Here is a 24365-nt window from a genome sequence, read left to right on the forward strand (position 1 = left end):
CGCCCTTTCGCTTTCCAGATATCCCTGTCCTGGGAAGGGTTACTAAGTACCGAGCAATGTGACTGGCCTGAAAGTTCACTGGGTGAAAAGTCCTGCCACCGAACAGTGTGAGGGACTCTGAGTTCAAGTCAAGGTGACATCCATCACTTTTAGTACAAAATCCCTAATTTATGAATCCTCCTACACTGCTGGGACAAAAGTAAACAATCTCTGCTCCTGAAGTCCCGCACAGAGACAGTACTGTTCAAATACTGCAGGAATCTACAAGCCTTTGGACATCATCAGTTACCATGTCCACTTTCCTGGGGGACTCTTGCTTGCATTGTGATTGCTGTTGAGACATGTTAGGAAACTATATATAAATCTCTGGCAAATCACTTTGTGACACAGGAGCAGGGGTGAGGGGTGGGCATTCTTCTACGACATACGCTGGTATTAATCAGGAGCAACTCCATTGTAGTCAGTGGGATTGCACCGTTGTAAAGATGGTGTGAGTGAGAGGAGAATCAGCTCTGGGGTCTTCAGCACCGACATCTGCACAGTATAAAAGTATTTGTTTCTCGTGCAAGGAGGAGGAGCATGTATGGGAAAATAAGAGGGTTCACATGTCATGAGGTGCCTGGGCTGTCTCAGAAAGACTTGGGTTTATCCTGGATCTGAGCCGTTGTACTGAGGCTGTCAATCTGGACATTATAACAAATCCACAGCCACCTAAATATTCCACGGTTATCCCATGGCCCCTTGGAACTCCATTGCAACAGACGGGCTGGAAGCCAGATGATCCTGCTTTACAGCTCAGACTCCTATTGTGATTATCCTCTAGCCCTTACTAGTGTTGGGTGTAAGGCAGTGGAGGGCAGTGGTGCAAGTCCATGCACATCTATCCACGCCCCTCCCACCCCGCCCAAGCCAGCACCTTGCCCTGAATCTCTGTCCCAAACCTAGCCCAGCTGCTCTTTGACTATGGAGGGAAGCCCTTCCATACGCCCTGGCTTAATCGGCTGTAAGGAGGGAACGTGCCATCCTGGCTTGCCCGTGGGTTTGGGGCAAGCAAAAGACAATCACTTTTGCCCTGCTGATGAAGAACAATTGAGCTGGGCACTGTGGTTCCAGTGTCCCTAGACAAGAGAAGATTTGTAACCATGCAGGTGAAGCTTGGCTTCTAGTCCTTATCTCAGTCTGGCCATTATGTTTCAGTTCCAGGCGCCCCTCTGGGCAACCCCAGACTAGAACGTCATATACATTGGCAAATACATACAAACCCAGTCAATGCAGTCACAATGTGTCTCCTCCGAAAAGTCTCCCTGCGTTTCTGTCTGTGCATTCACATGATGCAGGGTCCCGGAAGTGCCCACCTGCACAGGCATTTTGGAGCTTCTCTCTGCAAGCACGTTCTGGGCTTTAATTGGTATTAGTTTATTCCAGTTCAGGTAACAGAACCAAGGGGGTACTTGTGGAGCGATAACCTCCCATTTCCCCTGCCTTCCTCCCCAAAATGACTTTTACTCTTGCTTATCTATCCAGGAAGCCTCCCTCCTCTGCCCACTGAAACCCTTTTCCATCAGTGCATCCGTCAGTGGAGTGGATTAAAAAAGAAAGGACAATAACATACCTGCAGGTTCTTCTGTGCTGCTGGCTGCAGTGGTGGGTGGAGCAACAGGAATCTCTGTGCAGGAGAACGAGAGACAGGAGGGGAAGAGAAAGGATAAAAAAGGGGGGGGTGGGCATTATTTCAAGCTCTGGAGAAGACTGAGCTATGCACACATCCCACTTGCTTTTACTAACTCCATCTGCACGGGAGTTGCTTGCACAGTCTTACATGTGTCACAGTAAGAAAGCAAAGGGTTACACTTGAGAGCCAATGGTGCGAGATACAGAACCTGCCCCAGGTTGACAACTGCTTGTGTTGCCCAGATGGGTGTAATATAGGAATTGGGAGTTCATCTCTTTATTTTTTAAAATAAATAAGAAAAAGTGCTTAATTCAAGATATGGCCTGGGGCTACAGCAGCCAGTTTTAACCGTATTCTAGCCAATGTCAAACAAACTGAAAGAGAGAACGATGCTAATGTTTGCTTCTTCTGCTTAGTTGTTGTGTGGATGCATGTTTCAGGAAGTGATCTTTGCAAATCATTTATTTCCAGTGCAGTAGGCTATGCCATGTGTCAAGTATGCACCTTATTGTATCTCCTTGGTGGGACAGACATTTTATCTCACATCTTGAAGGAAATACAAATACCTCTATTGCTAGTGAAATGTTCCCTGCTTTAATTTCCTAGTCACCGGATTTTAAGTATTTTCATACATATTTGAGGCCCTATAATGCCCTGGATCTGCATGACCAACTCTAACTGAGCACAGCGATGTCAATAGGATGGAATGCAGGATATGATCCTAAGTGCAGTGGGATGATCTATTCTTCCCTCAGTGCACATGGAATGAAAACTTACATATTTAGAGCAAAGTGCTGGGATTTCTGTGCATATGCGAAAATCCTGATAGGAGAAGAGAATATGAGTCGAAATCCTCCATGTGAATCTGAGAGCAGAATTTAGTCAGGGGAAAACAGCATACATACTAAGGCTTGAAATCTTTCTCTTCATGACTTGTGTGGCTCCCTCTGAAATCAGTATAAACCATACAAATGTTTGTGTTGGATATTTGGCCGTAAGTGTATTCCTGTTTGTTACATGGGCTGTAAATTTTATGAAAGATGGAAGTCTACTGGATTTTGAATGGGGAAAATATAGGCAATGGTAAATCAGAGAGTTAAATCAGAAAGTTAAAGACAGATGGAGGAACCTGTTCTAGTCAAACTTTACCTGCTTCCTCCCTGTCTGTGTCATGAAAAAAATGCTTAGTACAAAAACCATTGCTCTGCATTCAAAGTATCTATTATGCTGGTTGACATTTTCTAAGGATGAAACTGTGCTTGAAAAAATCAGAGATCATTGTGAGCAGAATTTATATAAGTTTTAACAGTTTTGGCTGCATATATTTGGCATATGTATATTTCATTATATATTGGCCCTGCAAAATTCTAGTTGTCCTCTTACCCTGGGGCAAGAAATTTTTACTGATGGGCAAGTAAAATACACTTTCCTCCCCATGATCACAATTGTAAAGAATATTCACTAATTGTAAATTGTCGTGACAATATATACATATAGAAACAGGATTTGTAACTAGTCGTCGGCTCTGAAATTATTCAAAATGTACCCCCAAAATGTGTGGGTTCCTTAAAACAATATTTTACAATGAAAAAGAATTAAAACCCAGTAATACGGAAAAAAAATCTCCTGTGGAAGTGCTTAAAAGCCTTCACGCACCATCACATTTTCTGTCAAAGGCAGAGCAGAGTGCCTGGATGTTCTTTAAAATGCCAGCAATATGCAAAGCCAGACATCCAGCCACTAGAGAGCAGCTTAGCATTCTAGCAGGCTGATACTCCAGCAACCTGACTGTCTCTCAGGCTGATTCCATGAGTTGGCATGAACATGCTCCTCATTGTGCTCACTTTGATAATGTTGAAATTCTGTCTGTCTTTATGTAGTGCAATGCAACCCAGAGGAGGTGATGCAAGGATCAACTTACCCTCTGATTTACCATGGCTGTTGGGGACGGTAGTGATAAACCTTTGCACACATCCATTGCAAAACACACTGGAGTGTCAAGACTATGGCATCTTGGGAAACAAGCATCTGCTTTTGGCTCCTGCTGTCCCATTGCAACTTGAGAAAGAATGAATCTCAAATGACCAAAACCCACCATGGAATGCATACTTGATTCAGTAATAAAAGTGGAAAAGGGGTATCTCTCCATACTTAGAAACAGTCATCATCTCAGCCAGACCTTGGGAATAGACAATGCTGAAATAGACCCATGGTCTCTGATAAAGACTTGATTCTTTCAACCTTCATCTTCCTTTTTGTCTTAACACCAGGAAGTTAGCAGGCAAGGAAGGCTGCTGTCTACTGCCCCTCCTGCTTTCCAAGACTACTGTGGTTTTATTTTTTTGTTTTGCTTTTTAAGTTTAGAATTTTGACATTTGGTTTCTGTTACAGAAGTAGAGAAGGAGGGACTGAAACAACCCATATGCACATAACAGACGCACAGAGTTATCCAACAACAGCAAAGACAACAGGCAGCACAGCGAATGGTTCAATTGAAGAGCTTAGGGGTTAGCATTCGACTGAAACACAGAACACACTGGCTAGCTGTGCAGATGTGGCTCTCCCTAAGATTGGTTTGCAAGGGGGTATAAAAAGGGGGCTGGGGTTTTACAAAGGGAGAAAAAAAAGGAGGATGCAGCCTGGTGCTTGTTGCTGTTGTTGTTTTTAAAGTGTATTTTAAATCAGAAGATTAATAAAAACTTTAAAAGACAAATAAAAATGTCAAATGTTCCACATTTCTGGCTGGATCATGTGAGGGTACAGTCCCATTTAACAGTCTGGGTGTGCGTGCTTGTAGAGCGCTCAGCTGCTTTCGATATGCTTTTAGGATGACAGCAACTGTTAATAATGAACCCAGGCAATCTGCTGGGTTCAGTCAAAGGGCCTTGACAATACAAGGCAAGGAAAGAAAAACATCAGAGCAATTTGCCATAGGAACCAGGATTGTGGTGGCATCTCAAAGGAAATAAACACTCAGGACACCCTTTGCATTACAGAAGTATTTGCAAAGCAAAAATCAAGCCCTTTTTTAAAGCACCCAGCTGTTTGATTAAGTGGGTTTTAGATTGCACTCACATAACCTAACCAGTGTGGCAAATGATATGCATGTAATCTGTGCATATATCTACGGCATATATGCACACACTGCATGCAATCTGTCCAGCTAGGAGTTCACAAATGTGTTTTCAATTAAACACTGGTAATTGAGCATGTAAAATCTGGTGTTAGTAACCATTCAACCCATTTGGGTTTCAGTGGCTGAGCTGCTGTTGGCTTTTTTAAAGGTTAATTCCACTATGCTACAGACTTCAAAAAGAGTGGTCCACGTACTTATGCAAGGGGCAATGGGAGATCGGCTTTGCTGGTAGCCTTTGGCACATCGATTGCACGTGATGCCAGTCACACCATCTTTACAGGGACATTGACCTGTGGTTTGATTACAGGTTTTGCCAGCTGCACCCACGGGATGGCAATCGCATGCTGTGGGGGGAACACACAACAAAAGGGTCAGAGTGGGGGAGGGGGAAAATGTACAATGTCATCTAGCAACAATATCAAAGAGCGCCACCTATGGTATGAGACAGTATTACACTAGAGCTGCAGGACTAGGCAGAAGCAGCAGTGATTGCCACAAGGTTTCCACAGTCATCCGTCCAATATAACGCTACTGCATTTCTGTAGCCAGCAATCCCGTCAACCTGAAACGAAGGTGGCAATTTATAGAGGTTGATTTAAACAGTCACTAGGCAAGTCAGAGGGGATGAACAAGCCCACAATGCAGTTGCTGAGGACATGGCGAAGGCAAACCGTTCTGAAAGCAAAACATGCACCTAGTTATGTCAAACCAAGTGGACAGTGTTTAGTGGAGGCTTTATCTGCCTCCCGATCTGAGCAGCCGAGGTAGCCCGGGGTCTTTTAGAGCATTGCTGTGATGACATCCACCCTGTGATGTTGCATTAATTCCAGGAGTTCTGGGGTTGGGAACGATGGTCCCATGGCTGGGAGCGCCAGGAGAGGGAGAGGCAGATAAACATGGTGATTCAGGAATCTACACTGCCAGGGTCACTGCAAAGTCACACCGCATGTGCTATTGGCCAGTTCATTAACAGAGGAGAACGACTTCTGAGAGGAGTTGCACATCTGCCGGGTGGGTTTTAGCTGGAAACTATTTGGTTTCAGAAAGGCCCTGAATTCATTTCACCTCTTATGTAAGAACCTACTTTTCTTACTTTGCCTTTCACCCTGTCCCTGCGGACCAGCACCCCCTGCAGCTGGTACTGTGGGCGTAGGAAGGAAATGCCCTGGTCTTTTTTTCCCAGCCTGGGGTACCCGCTTCCTGGCTTGTCCCACGGTTCCATTTCAGGTGGATGGAGGTTTGAGTGCAGGTGTGAAGGGCGCGAAAGGGAATGCAAAATCTGCACTTGAAATGACACTGCGTTACTTTCCCACGTCACTTACTGTGCAGCTGTTTGTAAAAAGCATCAGGGATTGTAACCATCACAGCGCTTCATGAACACAGGCTCAGAGGCTCATTAACCTCCCTGTTTTTCATATGCTACACACTTAGGGCCCGATTGTGGCCTGCCCCGCAGAGATGGGCAGTGATGAGGAAGATGTGAGGAGCTCTCCTTCCCTCCTCTAGCATTCTCCTGCAGGATCCAGTCACAATCCCCCTAAGAAGCACAGACCCCACTCCCTTTGAGTGTCCCATTTGCTGCTAGCGACCCTAGGCGTTCGGTGAGGGCAGGGCAACGGCTGTCCCTGCTTCCTATGCCCAAAGGCCAGCAGAACTGAGTGGGTATGGGAAGGGGAGTGTGTGATACAGCTGAATTCCACCTGAGGACTCCAGCCTGTTAGCATCAGTTTGAGCATGTAACTCCCACTGGTGCTAATCATGGACTCTTGAGAGGGCCCATCCAGGAGGTCCTCTTGTGCATCCCTGTTCCCCATTGTGGCAGTCTGTATCCCTTCACCCCATCAAGGGGAGACCAGGTCTCTCTGGGACACTCTGTGCTCCGATCTGCACTATGGCCCCCTTTTGAACAGCCAGTGACCATCCCGTGCATGCAGCTTCGCTCCATGAAACCTCGTGACTCCCTCCAGTTTGTCCCGATGCCACTCGTCTCACCGAACGCATTGCCAAAGCCCCATTTTCTGTGCTTCGTTTGTGCCTATTCTGGAGTGTCCTTGACTGGAACAACACCTCTGAGACATCTAGACATCCAGACCCCCCTCCCCATACACATACACACCGGTCATCTCTTAACCACACGTTACATAGTCAACGCCTCAGCTGTACTGGAGTCAGTCCCTCCATCCTGCTACATGTTGTTGTTCCTCTCTTACCCCTGCTCTGTGTGGCAGGCTTGCCTGGGATGGGGTACAGAATGGAGCACAGTGTCCCAGAGGGAGGGCTCACACCCCAGTGCATAGAGGGGTGCTGTCCCCCGGAATCCGCTGGCAGTGGCAGCCTGGAAATGCCCCCAGCTGCCATGGCAAGTAGAAGAAGGCAGTGACCACAGACCCCTTAACCCTGCACACACACCCCCTACACTGGCCCTGGAACCGCCCCAGCCTGTCCTGACACCATCGAGGCAAATCTTCTCTGAACTGCCCCTCTCCATTTCAGTAACAGGTTGGGGAGTCATTTGGGCCCAAGGTTGGGTGGGGGAAAAGAGTGGGGCACAAAGCTGACTCTGCAGACCTGAATTCCTGCTGCCCTTCCGCTCTCCTCACAAAATCCCCCTGCCCCTCCTCCGGCATCCTCCCCCCCTCAAATTCTTGCTTTCCCCCCCTCTGGCTTCTTTTTTCTTCTTCAAATTCCCCATGCCCCAGCTCTCCTCTGAAATGCCCTCCCCTCCCTCAAATTCCACCTTCCCCATCAAATTCCTTCCACCCCCACTCCTTTCCCTGCCAGCAAACTCCCTCTCCACCACCCTCTCTGGCTTCCATATTCTGCCCTGAAGTCTCTCTCCCCCTCTTCAGTTTCCTCCTTCCCCTCCCCGCAGCCTCTTTCTTCCCTCCCCCATCTTTCCCCTTGGAGTTCTGGGAGGAGCAAGTGGGCAGCCTGCAGAGGGGCAGCTGCCTCGTCTCTGCCGTCTCTGCCATTCCCCTGCTGCCCAGCTGCGGGCAGAGCCAACCGCCAGGAACTGCTAAGCTGCTCCTCAGCTATCAAGGAGCGGTTCAGGTTGGGGGGGGGAGTGCAGCAGGATGCACCATTGTCCTCCATTCCCCCCTATGCCTTCTCCCCACTTCCACGTCTACATGGCTGAGAGTTTGGGGGAGGGGAGACAAGTGTCCCCCTCTACTTAAAATTTGGGATGGATGAAAATGCCCCTTCCACCTTCCCTCTATTCATGTCCCTAGTCACTTGAAGGACTTGTGGCAGCGTGAGGCAAAGGAAAAAATCTGGTAAAATGCCACCCTCCCCCGGCTTCTCGCAGAGCTGGTCAGGAAAAGTGGGGAGGGAGAAGAGTTTCCTGCAGAAAATTTTGACAGAAATTGACATTTTAATCAAAAAATTGAAAACTGCAAGTTTTTGTCTGATGTGGGGTGGGTTTTTAACTAAAGGTCAAAATTTTTCACAGAAAGCAGGCACTTTTGGTGAAACATTTAGTTTAATCAAACCCCAATTTTCCATCAAAAGACAGTTTTGATGGAAAATTTTTGGCAATCAGACTTAAGATCAAAAGAGACAGGCTGTCTCTTCTGGGGAGGGAGCAGTGTGAGGAGGGGTATCAGGAACAAGCTACTCAGAAATCAGGGAAGGGTTGGCAGCAATAAGATATAGTTTAAAACTGTAAAAGGTTATAAAGGAAAACAATAAAAAGGGAATTGGGAAAGGGTTGAAAGAAATACATAATAAGGAAAAGGTTAAAGATCAAAGACTAGCAGACAGGACAGGGTTCAGAACCAGGGATTTCCCTACACCCCCCCGAATTTCCTCCCCCCCCCATTTTGTAAACTAGTTACATGCAGTGTTGCCAATTTAGTGATTGTTTGGAAATTTGAATTGAAATTGAAACATTAATATACACTTTAAAAGCATATAAAGTGTATCATAAAATATGTGTATCTGAAAAAGTATAATAGATTTGAAAAGTATGAACATAGACTAGCTTCCTTATACAGCTGTTGTTTTTATGACCATGTCAGTGCATTCATTTTGGTGATGTTGGCCAACCTAATAATTTCAAATTATGATTTGTAAGAAAGTCTAAATGAGCTCTCCCTGACAGCTAGTGATGAGCTGGGGGCTAGGGAGAAACGCTTCAGGACCAGATTGTATTTACATTCACACCTAATCTACCTAGGTATCCAGCAGATAGAGCTGTGTTGCCCAAGTGATAGATTTTGTCTGGGGTTGGGCTACAAATCACTTGAATGCAGGGGGGTAAATGTTGTTATTCTTACTGTATGAGTACAGGGCAGTAGAACGTTACTTAGCCTGTGCTGATTGAGGGCATCAAGAGAGAGGCTGGGGACAGGTGTTTGGCTTGATGGTCTGCCTGAGTCACAAGTACTATTTGACCTGCCCCTCTCCACTGTTTAAAGACAGAGCTGATTAGGCTCCATAGAGAGTCTTTTGTTCTGTTAAGTGACCACTAAGCTGAAATCAGGTCTAAGTGCTTAGACCTGCTGTGGGACAGTGTTTCTGTGGAAGAGACAGCCCAGCCTGCACTAGCAGCGAGGTTCCCTCAGTGAGAGCGCAGCTGAAATCACTGAGAGCTGGGTGGAACCTCAAGAGACCAATTCGCAGAGGTCAGAGTGGCAGGTGGCAGCAGAAGGTGATGGCGCAGGGCCATTGGCAACAGAGTGATGGAGTGAACAGTGGCACAACGAACAACAGTGGCCAGAGCGAACAGTGAGCAGCTGGAGGAATGAGTAAGGTGCCTTCTTGCTCCCCACCTGGGAGGTGAATTTATGTGAAAACATCTCTGAACTCTGAGTCTCCACTGACCAAGGACAACACTGGTGAGTTCATGCGAACAAACATGGCTGTGGTATAATACTTTCTATTTAGGCAAGAGATACCACACACTACAAACTGGAGGCCAATGTTAAATGCATTGTCATTTGTTCATCCTGAAGTTGAACACTGGTTCCAAACAAGACCAGCAAATGCTCACTGTCTTTCTGCAAGAAACTCAATTGACTGGCTAGACGCATGTGGTGCAAAAGTGAAAGATTCAACAGTTGAAAAAGTGAAGAACTCTCACAGAAAATTTGCATACATGGCTGATGAATGCACCAGTGAAAATGGTCATCAAGTATTAAGTCATTGTGTATGTTATCTTGATGTCAGTGGTAGGCCAGTACATGCATTTTTAGATGTTCAAGTTATAGAAGACAGATTGGCTGCATCTGTGACAACCCACATCTTAGAAGAGTTAGATGCTTGTCAGTTGGACCCCAAACAGATGGCTGCTTGTGCATTTGATGGAGCTGCAAACTCCTCTGGAAGACATGGTGGAGCACAAGCTTTGCTCAGAGAAAAGTGTTACCCTAGTTTCTCCTATACACTCTGCAGAGGCCATCTACTCCAACTAGCACTAGTACGAGCTGCAGACTCTTCAAAAAACATTTAAAAAGCTATACATTTAATGTCTTCATTATATTCTTTTTTCAGCCGGAGTCCAAAAAAAATGAATATCTTGGAAAATATAGAAGATACACTGGGACTGAAGTTCAGATTACTCCAACCTGGGAAAACCCTCTGGCTTTCTCATGAGCGATCCTTGGCTGTTGTCTTAAAATTACTCCAGCCATTATTACTGGCTTTGGAAAGTATCTACGAAGATGGGATGGATCTAAGTAATGAGGCTGGAGGATTACTTTTGCCATTACGTTCAGAGAAGACTATTGCCATTCTCTCTCTTGTAAGTCTAATGTCGAAACCACTTGGGTCATTAAACAATGCCATCCAGGCATCTTCTACAACAGTAGTAGATCTTTGTCTAGCAATAGAAGCTACATTTGGATCAATCAGAGAGTTATCCATTGAAAAAGTACTGGAAGAAGCAAAGACTTCAGTCCAGAAGTTGACTAATGAAGGCATTTATATGGAATCCTTAAGTGAAGAGGACAAGAAGTGTTTGTTAAGACAACTGAAAAAGTACACAGACTTGATTCTTAAAAATCGACAACAGCGACTTCTAGATTCTACTCAACCTTTACGTAGCTTTTACAGATTCCTGTCTTATAAAACACCGACAGTTGAGTGGAGTGAGGCACTACCAGCAATGGGGCAGCCATGTGCTCAGGACAGAATAGAGAATTTGAACACAGAGTGGAATATCATACAACGAATGAATGAAGATTTGACTTCAACTTCTTTTTTATCATCACTAGTTGCTCGACCCGATCTTTATGCTATGTTTCCTGGGCTGAAAGAAGTAGGAATTCATCTCTTGCTATGCCCAGTCACAACAGTTACAGCTGAGCATTCTTTTTCATCATTGAATAGAATTTTGTGTTTTGAAAGAAGTCGCCTTCTGCCTGATCATGTGAATAAACTAATGAGCATATCAATTAAAGGAATGGAAGTACCGGACGTATGAGAAGCCACCAAAGATGAATGCATTGCATTCAAGAAGTTTATTAACAGAGTTGTACAAAATTATAACAAGAAACCAAGAAGGATGTAGATGTAGATAGAAGGCTTGAGTAGCCAACTTTAATTTGTGTGATGATTTTAAAAACTAATAAAATGGTCATGAAACATTTTTCAGTTTTTACTATGGTGCCATACAGCCCACCTTCACCCTCACGGTCTCACCCCTCATCGGCCCTGACCCCCCGTAAATTTGAACACCCCACCTAATTTCAATTCCTGGGGAAAACACTGTTCAGAACAAAGAGTAGCTAGGCAAGGGTTAAATGCAATAAGGCAAATCCAGCAAGGGTTCTGAGTGGAAGACAAAACACTTTGTTGTGCATGCTGCCTCTCCTCCCCTTTGGGCCCATACATTGTTCATATAGGGCAGGAGCCTGCAAGTCCTCCATCCTATGAGTAATCCTTATCCACAGGAATGGCTCCATTGATTGCAATAGGATGGCTTCAGTGAATAAAGATTGCTCATGATGAGTAAGACTCACAGAATCAGGCCCGAAAGGTCAGGGACCTTACAGGAGAGGGGTCTGTCTGTAAAGCACCGCAAGACTTTTGTGGGCACCATATAAATAAATAGCAATATCACCTCCCTCTCCCATGATGTGATACTTTTGTGTATCCTGTCAAAATCTGCTTTTGTCATTTTTATAGCCATATCACATAGTAAACTCATTAGAGAGATAAGGTGGGTGAGGTAAGGTTGTCTCTCTTTCTAACAGAAGTTGGTCCAACAAAAGATATTACCTCACTCACCTTGTCTCTCTAATATCCTGGGACTAGCACGGCTACAACAACACTGCACATAATCAACTCATGTCTAATTGGCTGTCTACTCTCACCACTAGGTCTCCTTCAGCATTAATTATACTTTGCTCTTATAAGCACCTTACAAAGGAAGATCAGTAGCATTATCTTCATTTTGGACGTGAGCACAACACAGGCACAGACGGGGCAGGGATTTGCCCAAGGTCTCACAGAAGGTCAGTGAGCCTGGAATGGAACCCCGACTTCCTTAGGGGCCCTATCAAGTGGGCCCCAATGATTCTCTTCAGCATGAGATCTCAGCCTGTCTTCTGTGACCTCCTGAATGGAGGGCAAATCCTGAATGGATTTCAGAACTCCCTTTCTTTAAGTGGCTCCCAAAACTTTTCTGTTTTGTAGCATGAGACTGAAAAGGAATAGGGAACATTATTAGGGTAAAATTCTTGCATTTGATCCTCACTGGTTACGTAGGACCTGCCCTGCAGATTCTGCAGTCATTCCATGCATAGAATTTCCATGGACAACACAGATACTAAAGGAGTACAGAATATCCCACAGAGATCCATAGGGCAGAGGGGAGAGGAGACTGCTCATCCCAAGATCTGAAAATATGCAGAGTTGTGCAACAATCTTTATAACTAAGCACAAAACTAGGTTTCTGGAGGGGTGTGAATCTTTCACCAAACTTGGGCCAGGCTGAAGAGAGACTCTGGGACCTGAGTTCCAAGTGGGCCCTTGCTGACAGGTGGAAACCATATAAAACTCAGGAGTTTTTATACTGGCCTAGATCAGACAAAGCTTGGTCAGACTTCACTGAAGAGAATGTTGAGGAAATGCTTATCCCAGGTCTACTTTCTGCAGGTAATAAAGTCAGGGCACTGTCAGAGGCTTCAGTATGAAAAACAAGATGTTGAAACAAACTGATAATTTAAACAGTAACAAGTCATCAGGACTGGATGGTGTATGTCCAAGAGGCAGAAGGAATTTAAGAATGAAGTGGATGAGCTACTAACTAAAAGATGTAATCTCTCATTAAAATCTGATATCGTGGAGGACACAAGAGTACCTGATGCTATCCGTATCTTTCAAAAACTCAGCAGAGGTGATGCTGGAAACTACAGAGTGATTGGTCTTACGTCTGTACTGGTAAACTGCTTAAAACAACAACATCACATGACAGGGACAACCAGAGTGGCTTTGATAAAGGAGAACCATACCTCTCCAATCTCTTTCAATTCCTTGAGGGAGTCAACAAAACAGTGGGAAAAGAAGAACTAGTCAATATTATTTATTTGGGATTTCAAACAGTCTTTTACAAAGTCCCTCACAAGAGTCTGCTATTGTTGTTATTATTATTATTAATTACCTGCTATTAATTACTATTAATCACCAAAGAGTCATTGAGTGAGGAATAAAGTTCTGTGATAGTTTAGAAACTGGCTAAGAGACAGAAAACAGTAGGAATGCATGATTTGGTTGGTCACTTTTCAACATGGAAAGAAATTAACAGTGAGGTGCTTCAGTCTACAGGGTCTTGTGTTGCTTGTATTGTATTTATTATTGAACAGGGTGAGAAGGGAGATTGCAAAGTTTGCAGATGACTCAAATTTATTTTGGTCAGTCAAGACTAGGGACGACTGTGAAGAACCTCCAAGAGGCCTAATCACCAAGCTAGGTGAATGGGCAACGTAATGGCAGATGAAACTCAATGTGAAAGCAAATGCATTATTGGAAAGAACACAGTGAACTACTCACACATACTGAAGAGTTTTAAATTAAGCATAACCACACAGGAAAAAGATCTAGGAGTCACTGAGGACTATTCAGTGAAAAACATCTGGCTGATTTATAGCGGAGGTCAGAAAAGCAAACCAAATATTAGGTAGTATTACAAAAGGGACAGAGACTAAAAATGAATGTAGTATCATACTATCATCTAAATCAATGGAATGTTCTACCTGGAATACTGGGTTCATCTCAAAAAAGCAGGAATGGAGGCAGCCAACCAAATCAATAAAAGACATAGAAAGGTTTCCACACAAGGAGAGATGGAAAAGATTAGGATTGTTTAGTGAGAAGATGAGTAAAACACTATTGAGGAATGGCAAATAATGTACAGAATATGGAAGGTCAATCAAAATCCAAGAATAAGGGGGCATTCAATGAAATTAAAAGGCAACATATTTTAAATGATAAAACAAAACACTTCTTTTGTGCTGCACATAATTAACTTGTGAAACTCACTGCTACAAGACATTATGGCAAAGGCCCAACAGCAGGATTAGATTAAGAACATCTGCAGTTGCACTAGCTAGGATTAAAATATATACTTGGGATATACAAACCTCCTGTTTCAGGACACAAGCCAACTACTAATTGCCTGGCGATTGGAAGAAATTTCCCCCACGGGCATGGGTAATTGCAAAATTGTCTGTTGTGAGGTTTTATATCTTCCTCTGATCCAATACTGGACACCGCTATAGACATGATTCTGTATTTAGACAGATCACTGGTCTGACTGAGTATAGGCATTATTTTGTTTTTATGCTTCAGCTGAGGTTAGAATGGAGTTTTCAGGCTTTCGAATAAAAAACTCAAAGCAAAACTCAGGGCTGTGAATGAGAGAGTGAGAAAGAAAGAGAGCTATTCCCTTGAAAAGTTTTGGAACTTGTTAGGATCTGTCTGGCTTGTGGCAGGTCACCAAGCAGCCATTACATGTCACAGGTATTCTCAGCTGCTAATCTCCAAACGCATGTGTGTTGAAAGAAAACAGAAGGACAAATTTCCAGGGTTCTCTCTTGTCAAGTGTGACATTTTGGGAGAGTGAAAGGACTTCACATTTTTTGAGAATTAGCATCTTCCTGTGTTAAAGGAACTTGTTTCTTTGCAAATGTGCTGAGAACAGTACAAAGCCCATTTCAATGGATAAAAGACGACTTGATTTCCTGGTATGTGTTTGGATTTCTTCATGTTGCACCATATCTGCAATGATAACTTCACAGCTTTCAGACCTTCCAGTTCCAGACGTAAAACCCCGGGTTTCGAATGACGTGTTCTGTGCTTTGTGGTGAGCAGTAAAATGTCAATATAAATACTGAACTGAGCCCAGAGAAATATCTATTCCTTTGCAGTGGGTAGTGAGTAAGGGTCCAATTCAGGAAAGTATCCTGTTTCAGGAAACCACTTAAGCACATGCTTAACTTTACATATGTGTTTAAGCGCCATTTAAATCAATTTTTCTAAATGTTTGTTTTGTGGGAAATTTTGAAATTTTGGCTTTTTGTTCCAATTCAGAATGAAAACAAATTTTGAAATGTCAGACTATCCCGTGGATCAGAAAGTCTGGTTTCCTATGAGCTTTATCTGGAACGGCAGAAGAATTATTGAGATATTGGGTCCAATCCATCTGGTATATCATATTTAGTAATTCACATATCAGTAAAGCCTGATTCTACTAAATTCACCTGGTTGGGGACTGAAGGTCAATGAAACCACTGAGATCTGCATGATTTCCACCGAAAGCCATAAGGTAAATGTTCATCTGAAACTTGACCCCAGCCTCAAAATTCAGCCACCCATTTTCCAGAAGATTCTGAACCTTGGTAAATGATTTGGTGAATTGCTTTTGGCTTTTAGATTTGCAGTAAAATCCCAGAACAGGAAAGTGTCACATTGTTTGGAGATTCAGGGACATTTCACCCAGATCAGACATCCACACAGTTTCACTTTGAACACTAGACACATTCAAGATGGTGCAAAGAAATATGATTTACAATACCCTAGCTGGACTCTTGCACCTCCAGGGTGATTCATCTTTCGGGAAAGCAGACAGCTCTCCCTTAGGATTTCCAGCAAAGGCGGATTATGTTGTGGAGAGAACTCCGTGGAAGCTGGCTGCTCATGGGAATGCACCAATCCATCACATCCCTTGGCAACCCTGGCCACATCCCTCCCCAACCAGAAACAAACTGTTCACTGCGGGGGGGGGGGGGGGGGGAGAGACTTCAGCAAATGTCATAGCAGCTTCAATGTGTTGACTCTGAACACTAATGATGACTATTTAACTACCAACATTGTTAACTAATTTACTGCTGATCATTTTAGCAGAAGCATTCAGCTACATTACCCCTGCAAAGGAATATCTATTTCCTTGAGTTTAGTACAGTATCATCTGGGCTCCTTTCCGCATCGCTTAGGAGATCCCGAGGTTTCTGGCCAACAGAAATACTAAGTCACTTCCTTATCAGGTAAAATCAAATAGCTCCTTTCCACTTCAAAGCGTACCTGCTACTGTGCTGTGTATCAAAGCCCTAATTTCCTGTTTATGGAACTAAAGCTCAGGGCAGCATTGTTAGTGGCCTTATACCAATTTATTTATCATGTCACAACTCAGTCCTTGTACTGGGCATCTTCTCTGTGACATACCACCAGGCAGGTTCCACAAAACCCCCACGGAGCAAGAAATTAAATTAATCCAGAATAAGGATTTGAACAACTGTAATAAATCTAGTCTTTGGTCATTCATGGCATGCGCTAGCTTTGGAGATGCGAACAATGGGACAATTATTAGGGAGCTTGTAAACAAAGCCCATGCCCAACTGCCTATGAGCGATGATCATCATATTAAAGTCCCCACCCACAACAACCTGGCAACAATGATCTCCGTATTACTGACATTTTCAGTAATGAAGAGCTGAAAAAAATCTTCATTTTGTGCTGATCTCTACGGCCTGCTCCACACTTAAAAATTAGATCGACCAAACTATGTCACTCAGGCCTGTGAAGAATTTTGCCCCCTGTGCGACATAGTTAGGTTGACCGAACCCCTGGTGTAGACGTGGCTAGATCAATGGAAGAATTTTTCCATTAACCCAGCAACCACCTCTCAGAGACGTGGATTACCTACACAGATGGAAAAAGAACCTTCCGTCGATGTAGGAAGCATCTGTACTAAGGGCTTGTCTATACCACTGCTAAAGTCGATGTAATTTACGTCACTCAGGGGTGTGAAAAAACCACCCCCCAAGCGACGTAAGTTACATCGACTTAAAGCAGTGTCTACACGGCGCTATGTTGGTGGAAGATGCTCTCCAGCCGACATAGCTTCCACCTCTCATTGCGGTGGAGTAGTTATAGTGCGTTTTCATCACACGTGCTACGTCGGTGCAGCTGCATTGATGCAGCAGTGCCAATGTAGTGCGGTAGTGAAGACAAGCCCTATCTTGCTACAACAGCACAGCTGCTGCAACTTACCTTTACTGCTGCAGTGTAGACATGACCTAAGTGCTTGCGTTCTGTTGCTGCTATTATGCAACTGTTACAAACACAGCACTTCACTCTCTTTGGCTTATTGAGCAAAGCGTACTTGCTAAGCACAGAGGATGAGAAAACTCTGGCAATAGTACAGGGCAGACTGTGGAGAGCAGGGAGCTCCTCCAGTGCTGGAGAGAAAGGGAAGCAAGGCCTGCAGAAATGTTCCGATCGGACCCACTCCTTAAGTCATTTCTAGAGCTCATTGGGAATTTTCTGACAAAACATTTTTCATCAGAAAATGCCGGTTTGTTGAAACCGAAACAGTTCATTTGACCAATTTTTCAGCTCACAAACATTTTGGCAATAGTTTCAAACTTGTCAAAACATTTTGTTTCAACTAATGCACAACAAAAAATTCTGGTTTTCTAGTGTGAAATTTAAGCTAATTATAGTAAAAAAAAAAATAAAATGGTCAAAAATCAAAATGATGAAAGGGTTTGATTGGCCTGAACCATTTTTTTGTTCGTTTGTTTGCAAATATTTTTGAGGATTTCAACTTTTCATCCTGATTTGGGACCAGAAAATTTTTCGATATCTCAGTGTTTCATGGGACAAGAAAACCATTTCTCGCCTAGGTCTACTTTTTTCTCTCCCTTTTTCCTAGATATGCATGAAGTGCCAGGTTTTCAAAAGTGACCTCAAGTGATTTTGGGGTGCCCATCTTGACACCTGAGGGAGAACTGATTTTCAGAGGCAGGTGCTCAGCACTTTGTGAAAATCTGGTCTCCTTTATGGTGTTTCAAGTTGGCCCTTCAATATGTCTACACCCAAAATCACTAGTCATTTCTGAAAATCTGGGCCAGAACCTGCCTTTAACATTTCATTTTGTAATGTGTTCTTGATGAAAGAATTAAATATAAAGGCCACAATTTTCAAACCTGGGTGCCGGAAGTTTGGCTCCTAAATCTATTTTTAAGCACTGAATTAAAAATGGCCTGAGTTTCTGAAGTGCCAAGAACACACAATGCCTATCGCAGTCTTTTGGATCTGCATGTGCCAAGCATGCTTAAAAAATCAGGTCTCTCTTATTTAGGAGCCTAAATACAGGTTTGGGAGCCCAACTTAAAATATATTTAAATACATATATTAATTATATATTTAAATAGATTTCCCTTTATTTTCATGATTATGTGGGAGATTTTTTAACGTGCTTAGGGGAATGAGGAGCACAAGGCTCATATAAAGTCAGAGACATGCTCCTAAAGCCCTTAGGCAACATTGAAAATCTCTTCTTACATATGTAGGATGAAAGACTGGTCCTACTGAAGTCAAATGAAAATCTCTCATTGACTTCAGTGGGGCCAGGATTTCCCCCAAAGTTTCTAGTGCAGTCCTTGTTCCTTTTGGAGGTGCTTTGGATGCAGAATATTAGTTTTATGTTAGCCCTGTAATTGTTCAGGTCCATGTTTCTCAATCCTGTTTACCCATCCCTGGTCCTTCATTCCCCCCCCACAATGTCAGGGCTAGCTGTAAAGTAAAGGGTATTTCTAGTCAGTGCAAAGCAGCTTCCTCTAGATTTCTTCTCCACCATGGCTGTGCTCACGTGACGTTGCTGTGTATGCTGCTGCTTTTATTTTGTTGAATGAAACAAGCTCATTCCTGAAAGCCAAATGCCGATGCTATTACTGAGAGAGCATCTGTGGAAGAGCAGCCTGTCTGCACTCCAGCAGGCAGGACACTCAAACACATGTGCGTTGCTGCTAGGCTGAGATATGATCAAAAAGCAGGGGGACTGGGAATACTTCTGATGTAACTGGGCACACTCCGACTTCGGAGATTTCACTGGGGAAGTCGACCGGACATGTCGGAGCAACATTCTGGGAACTGCACCGGAGGTCAGACATTGTTCCAGTGAGATACCGTCTTGTTTATGTCCAGATGTCTTCTCAGTCTTTTCGAAGGGATGTCAAAGGCCCCATCTTGTTCCTGGTCCTCCCCCTCCCCTAAGCTCTATCTGTTTTAAATTTGACACAAGGGATATAAGACAGTCTCAGAAATTTCTGAATCTTCAAGAGAGATGTCCCAGAAGAAAGGGAAGTGTTGCTGAAGAACACCGTGGAAAGACGGCTTTAAAAATGGCATGGTCTTCTGGAGCAATACCTTGGTTTAGAAATTAACTCATTGCCTTGTACTCCCTCTCCCCCATAAAGAAATGAAACCTCAGAGCTCCAGGCCTGCATAGGGCGAAATCTGCAAAGCCAGAGTTCCAGAAAGAGCCTCCTCATCTGAAGAGTTAAAAGGGTTGAAAGGAAATAAAATTATACCAGGATGGAGGCTGGGTGGGAGCAGTATTTGAAATCACTGGTTCCCTGGAGCCTTAAGCCATCCACAGCTGAAGTGATTTCTGGCATCGATGTGACTTCACTGTGATGTTATCACACAAGCATAGACATGGGTTTTTTTTGTTTTTTGGGTTTTTTTTGGTAATGAATTACTGGGCCAACTGGTGAGGATCTGGCGTTTAAGGTTGTGCAGCAGCAGGGAACTTGTGCCTCAGCAGGCAGATGCGTTCAGTCTTCAATGTGCGTGGCAAAGAACATCACCCAGCTCACGTTCCTTCAAGGGGAAATGGCTTTTGCAAAGCCCTGGTCTCTGCCATTCCGCTCGCCCTATATGTATGGCGTTCTCTGAACATACTGGCTCCAATTCAGAATAGCATTTAACTTTAAGCATGTGCTTAAGTGCTGTTCTGCATAGAGATGTTGTCCTGAACTGAGGCCAGGGAGAGAAGGAAGTCAGAGAGGAGCAGGATTCTGACCTAAGTTCAGTGAATTTGCAAAGGAACTTAGAACAAGCACGGACACAGGGACACCCCCAGGGTAAGAGATAGGGAGGATTAGTGTTCCACGAAGAAAGAAAATACTGAAAGCTTTAGCTAAACAAAGATTAAAAATACGAAATGGTGTCATGTTCTCTATGGTTCGTAACAAACCTGGGGAGCAGATCTCAAACACACACCTTTCAACACAGCCACGCACTTGAGTGGAGACAGTGGGTCACTGTTGGTTGTGAAGAGAAAAGAGCCTGTGTAGTTTCCAGTATTTGCTTTTGTTTCTTGCTAATGATAAGGTGGATTATGTTTCATTAGAACCAGAACACATGCGCCAAGGGGAGAACAAGATTGAGGTTTTCTCATGGGATCTCATCTGGCTTGAAAGTATTAGAAAGCATCTAGGTAACTGTGCAGAGCAATAGAAATTCTTCACTGTAGCCCTGATTCAGCAAATTATCGCTATTCAGCATAGCACATAAGCACCTGCTTAACTTTAAGCAAGTGCTTAAGTCCCATTAAAGCAAATACACTTAAAGTTGTGCATATTAAGTGCTGTGATGAACAGGTATGGGCTTTAAGTGTTTTGCTGAATTGGGACCAATATCTTCTCAATTGGTTAAAAATAACTTCAAAGCGCAATCAGACTTAGTACTTTCATCTGAGGCTCTCAAAGTGCTTTACAAAAGGGGCATAAAAATGATCATCCCCATTTTACAGACACGGAACCTAAGGTGAAGTGACCTGTCCAAGGCCAAATGGTTAGCCAGTGACACAACCCTCCCAAAGAGAGAGTTCATTTTACAATAAAACCTGCAGCAATGGTTTGGACAATGACTGTATAAAACGTAGAGGAGTTATATTGTTGTATAAGGAAACCTTCAATGGGATGGTCTGGCACTTCTGTAATTCAGCTCCTTCACTGAATTTGTTTTTCTGATGACAATATTTATAAATAAAACTATGACCTAGTGCTAGATGTTTGTAACCCTATCAAAAACTAAATAACCTACTTGGCCACATGGAACTGGAATACCCAGACATAGACACTGCAGTGATGAGGGTGGTATAAACAGGTAGCTAGATTAGATAAAGTAAGTGCACACCATGGTGAATCTCAGGGAAGGTGTAGCTAGGCTTGGCAGAATCCAATTTGTTATTTTTGTGTAATTTCAATGGATAATAGCAATGCTTATTTTGAAGCATTTTTAATTTTTTAATCTATTTAAGTTTTCACAGGTATGCGAAATTATGGGGGCAGATAATAATTATACAAGAACAGTAAATGCTGAGACTCTAAAAGTTAAAGTTACAACACAAAGTGTCAATATCGCATATCAAAATAGGCAAAGTAAATATCCTTCAATCAAATGGAATGAGTTCTCAAGTAGCATTTTTCTTACTTTGCCTGTCAGTAAATTTTGGTGATTATCGATGGGAATAGTTATTGTTGGTTGGTATATGTATGGTAAAAATCAATGGTTACTGACATTTACTGATAACGGTCTAATTCTTCCAAACCTTGGTGTAGAGCACTGTAGGAAAACAGGGTCTATGCTCTGCAGACCAACGCTAGGGAAGTTTTGGGTCAGTTGAATGTAGCAACAGGAGTTCTTGGGAGACCTCATCAGAAGTTGTGCTGATCAAGCACCAGATCCAAACTCATCCAAACACTGAGGACTGGGCTCATCTCTTGTCTTAATATCAGACTTAGATTCAGCTTCAAGGAGGAAGGGAAAGGAAAAAGGGAGAACTTTTATAAAAGAGGGTGACTCTTTTGGGCCTAATTCTGTTTCAGGCACACAGGGTGACTCCCTCCAAAGGAAATGAGAGCTCCAGGCATGCATCTAAGGGCAGAATTTGTCCCTCTCCTTAACCTGCTGAGGCCAAAGCATGGTGAAAGTTCTGACAATGAAAGGCATCAGAACCAGAGCTGTGCAGGAAGCTGGGAGTAAGACAGAAGCAATTTCTTCAGCATATCTAAGTATTGCCTCTAGGTTCAGTTTCATGATGTAACATTTTGATGTCAGCAACTTGCAATCATAAAAGACAGATGACTACAGATGGGTGATTTCTTGCCTAATTTTGCAGATGCAAAAAGGTTGCAGGTGAGACAGAATTATGGAGGTTAGTTAAGAATGGAGAAGACTGTGAGAACTCCTGACGGATCTAGCCAAGCTAGGTGAGTAGGCAGCATGATATTTGATGGAATTCAGTGTTGGTTGATGTGATGCACCTTTGAACGAATAATTAGAACCACCTTACTTAGTTCTAGGTTAATTTAACAACTCTGGGAAAAGACCTGGGCATCAGTGTGAACATCTACATGGAAACCTCTGCTCAGTGTGAAGCTGCAGTCCAAAAAGTAAACAAAATGTTCGTATGAATAAGGAATGGGATGGAGCATAATACAGAAATATTATGATGCCATTATATAAATCAGTTGTTAGCTCTTACCTGGGGAACTCTGCTCTGTTCTGGTCACCCCATCTCAGAAAGGAAACAGAAGGCAAAAAGGAGGCAACCAGAATGATGAGCGTCATGGAAAAACCAAGATATTGATTGCAAAGACTGGGATTGTTTACTTTAAAGAGGAGATGAATAAAAGGGGACATAAGATATACAAAATACTGAATGGCCCACAGAAAATAGGTCCAGCACATCCATTCACCATTTCTCATAGTACAGGAACAAGGGCACATTCCATGACATTGGAAAGCGGCAAATTAAAATTCGATAAAAGGAAATTCTTCATCGCACAGTGAACAATTGTCCAGGGGAACTCATTGCCACAATATATCACCGAGGCCAAGAGCTTCACAGGATTCAAGAAAGGACTAGACATTTATAGGGCTAACAACAGTGTCCAGAGTTATAATAGTAAGGATTTAAAAAGCAAAACAAACAACTGAATAAAAAAGCAGGCCAAGGGTTCTGGAATGGGGAAATAAACATTCCTGCTTCAGACCACCCTTTGAATGAGGATTAGGAGTGACTTTAACTGTGGACATGTTATTCCACAATTGTCCACTCTGGGTTTCCTTGAACTTTCCTCCAAATCAGCTGGTAGTGGCTACTGTTGAAGACAGGGCACTGGATTAGACGGACCTGTGGTGTGTTTCAATCTGTCACTGCTGATGTTCCTGTGATTTGATAAGTATAAGATACCTATCCAGTCACTTGTGTGCATTTCCTTATTGACCCTGCGATCTGAGCCTTCTTCTGAGGTTTGACCAGCACTAAGCACCCAGTTGAGTGGAAAGGAGGTAAATCTGACTCTAAAACATGGGACAGTTAGGAACAGAGCTTAGGAACACAGGTGTTCCCATCGGATCATTGGTCCATCACATCTCGCATCCTACTTCTGACAGTGGCAAATGTCTTTGTAGAAGAAAGCAAGAAGAAAACATGGATGATGCTCCCTTTAAGTTGTGAAACAAAAGCATTGTACAGACAGTCCATGCAAAAGAGTGGTGCAGGATCAGAACAGAATCTTAACATTTAGCACAACCTTCAACAAAGTCCTCAGCTTTGTCTTGTTTTCTCTTCTCTTCCCTTTAATTTGTTCATTTGCCTTGTTATCTATTTCATACTCACCCTCTCCCTCTTTTCATATTTCCAGTCATTTTATAACAACAAAGGAGCTCAGTATCATTACCCCCATTTTACAGATGGGGAAACTGAGGCACAGAGACTTGTGCAACTTACTCAGAAGACCAGTGACAAAGCCAGGAATGGTCCCAATGGGCAAAACTCCCATTGATGTTCTGAGGAAAGGGCCAAAGTGAAACAACAGAGCTAGCTCTGGGCATTTGGAGGGGCTATGGAGCCCTCTCCCTCTTCTGACCAGGCGGTTTAGAGCCCAGGAGTATCAAAGATGCTGCCCCTTAAATATCTGAAAGGCCCCTTAGGTGATGTTAGTGCCTGCACCATATTTCCTGATACCAAGCAGGAGTTAGGATGGAATCACCCTGTTGTTTAACCAAATGACAGCACAAGGCTTTTGTTAAAGCAAGCATGTTTATTTGCCATTAGGTGGTTCCCTCTTGATCTCAAGGACCCCACAGTCCTCATCTTTATGAAGCTGGCTCTGAACAAAGTTACTGGGATCCAGGCCTGGTGATTATCTCAGCAATAAATAACATGCTGGAGAACAAGTTTCTAGTAGCCTCTTTCACTTCACCTGCAGTGTCTGCCAGCGCATCCATTAGCAGATGTATTACCATTAGCAGCAT

The 24365-nt window shown here is 43.4% G+C and overlaps 1 protein-coding gene across 1 annotated transcript in view; it reads right to left on the reverse strand.

Moving 5' to 3' along the window:
- NTN1 (netrin 1) overlaps positions 1–24365 on the reverse strand; it is a 211001-nt gene that overhangs the window by 79452 nt on the left and 107184 nt on the right. The window contains exons 4-5 of the mRNA XM_073310452.1: positions 5003–5152; positions 1613–1666 (exon numbers count right to left, since the gene is read on the reverse strand). Of these exons, the coding sequence (XP_073166553.1) occupies positions 1613–1666; positions 5003–5152 (204 nt within the window). The remainder of the gene's footprint in view (positions 1–1612; positions 1667–5002; positions 5153–24365) is intronic.

Source organism: Lepidochelys kempii, chromosome 14, assembly GCF_965140265.1.
Source record: "Lepidochelys kempii isolate rLepKem1 chromosome 14, rLepKem1.hap2, whole genome shotgun sequence".
Lineage (NCBI taxonomy): Eukaryota > Metazoa > Chordata > Testudines > Cheloniidae > Lepidochelys > Lepidochelys kempii.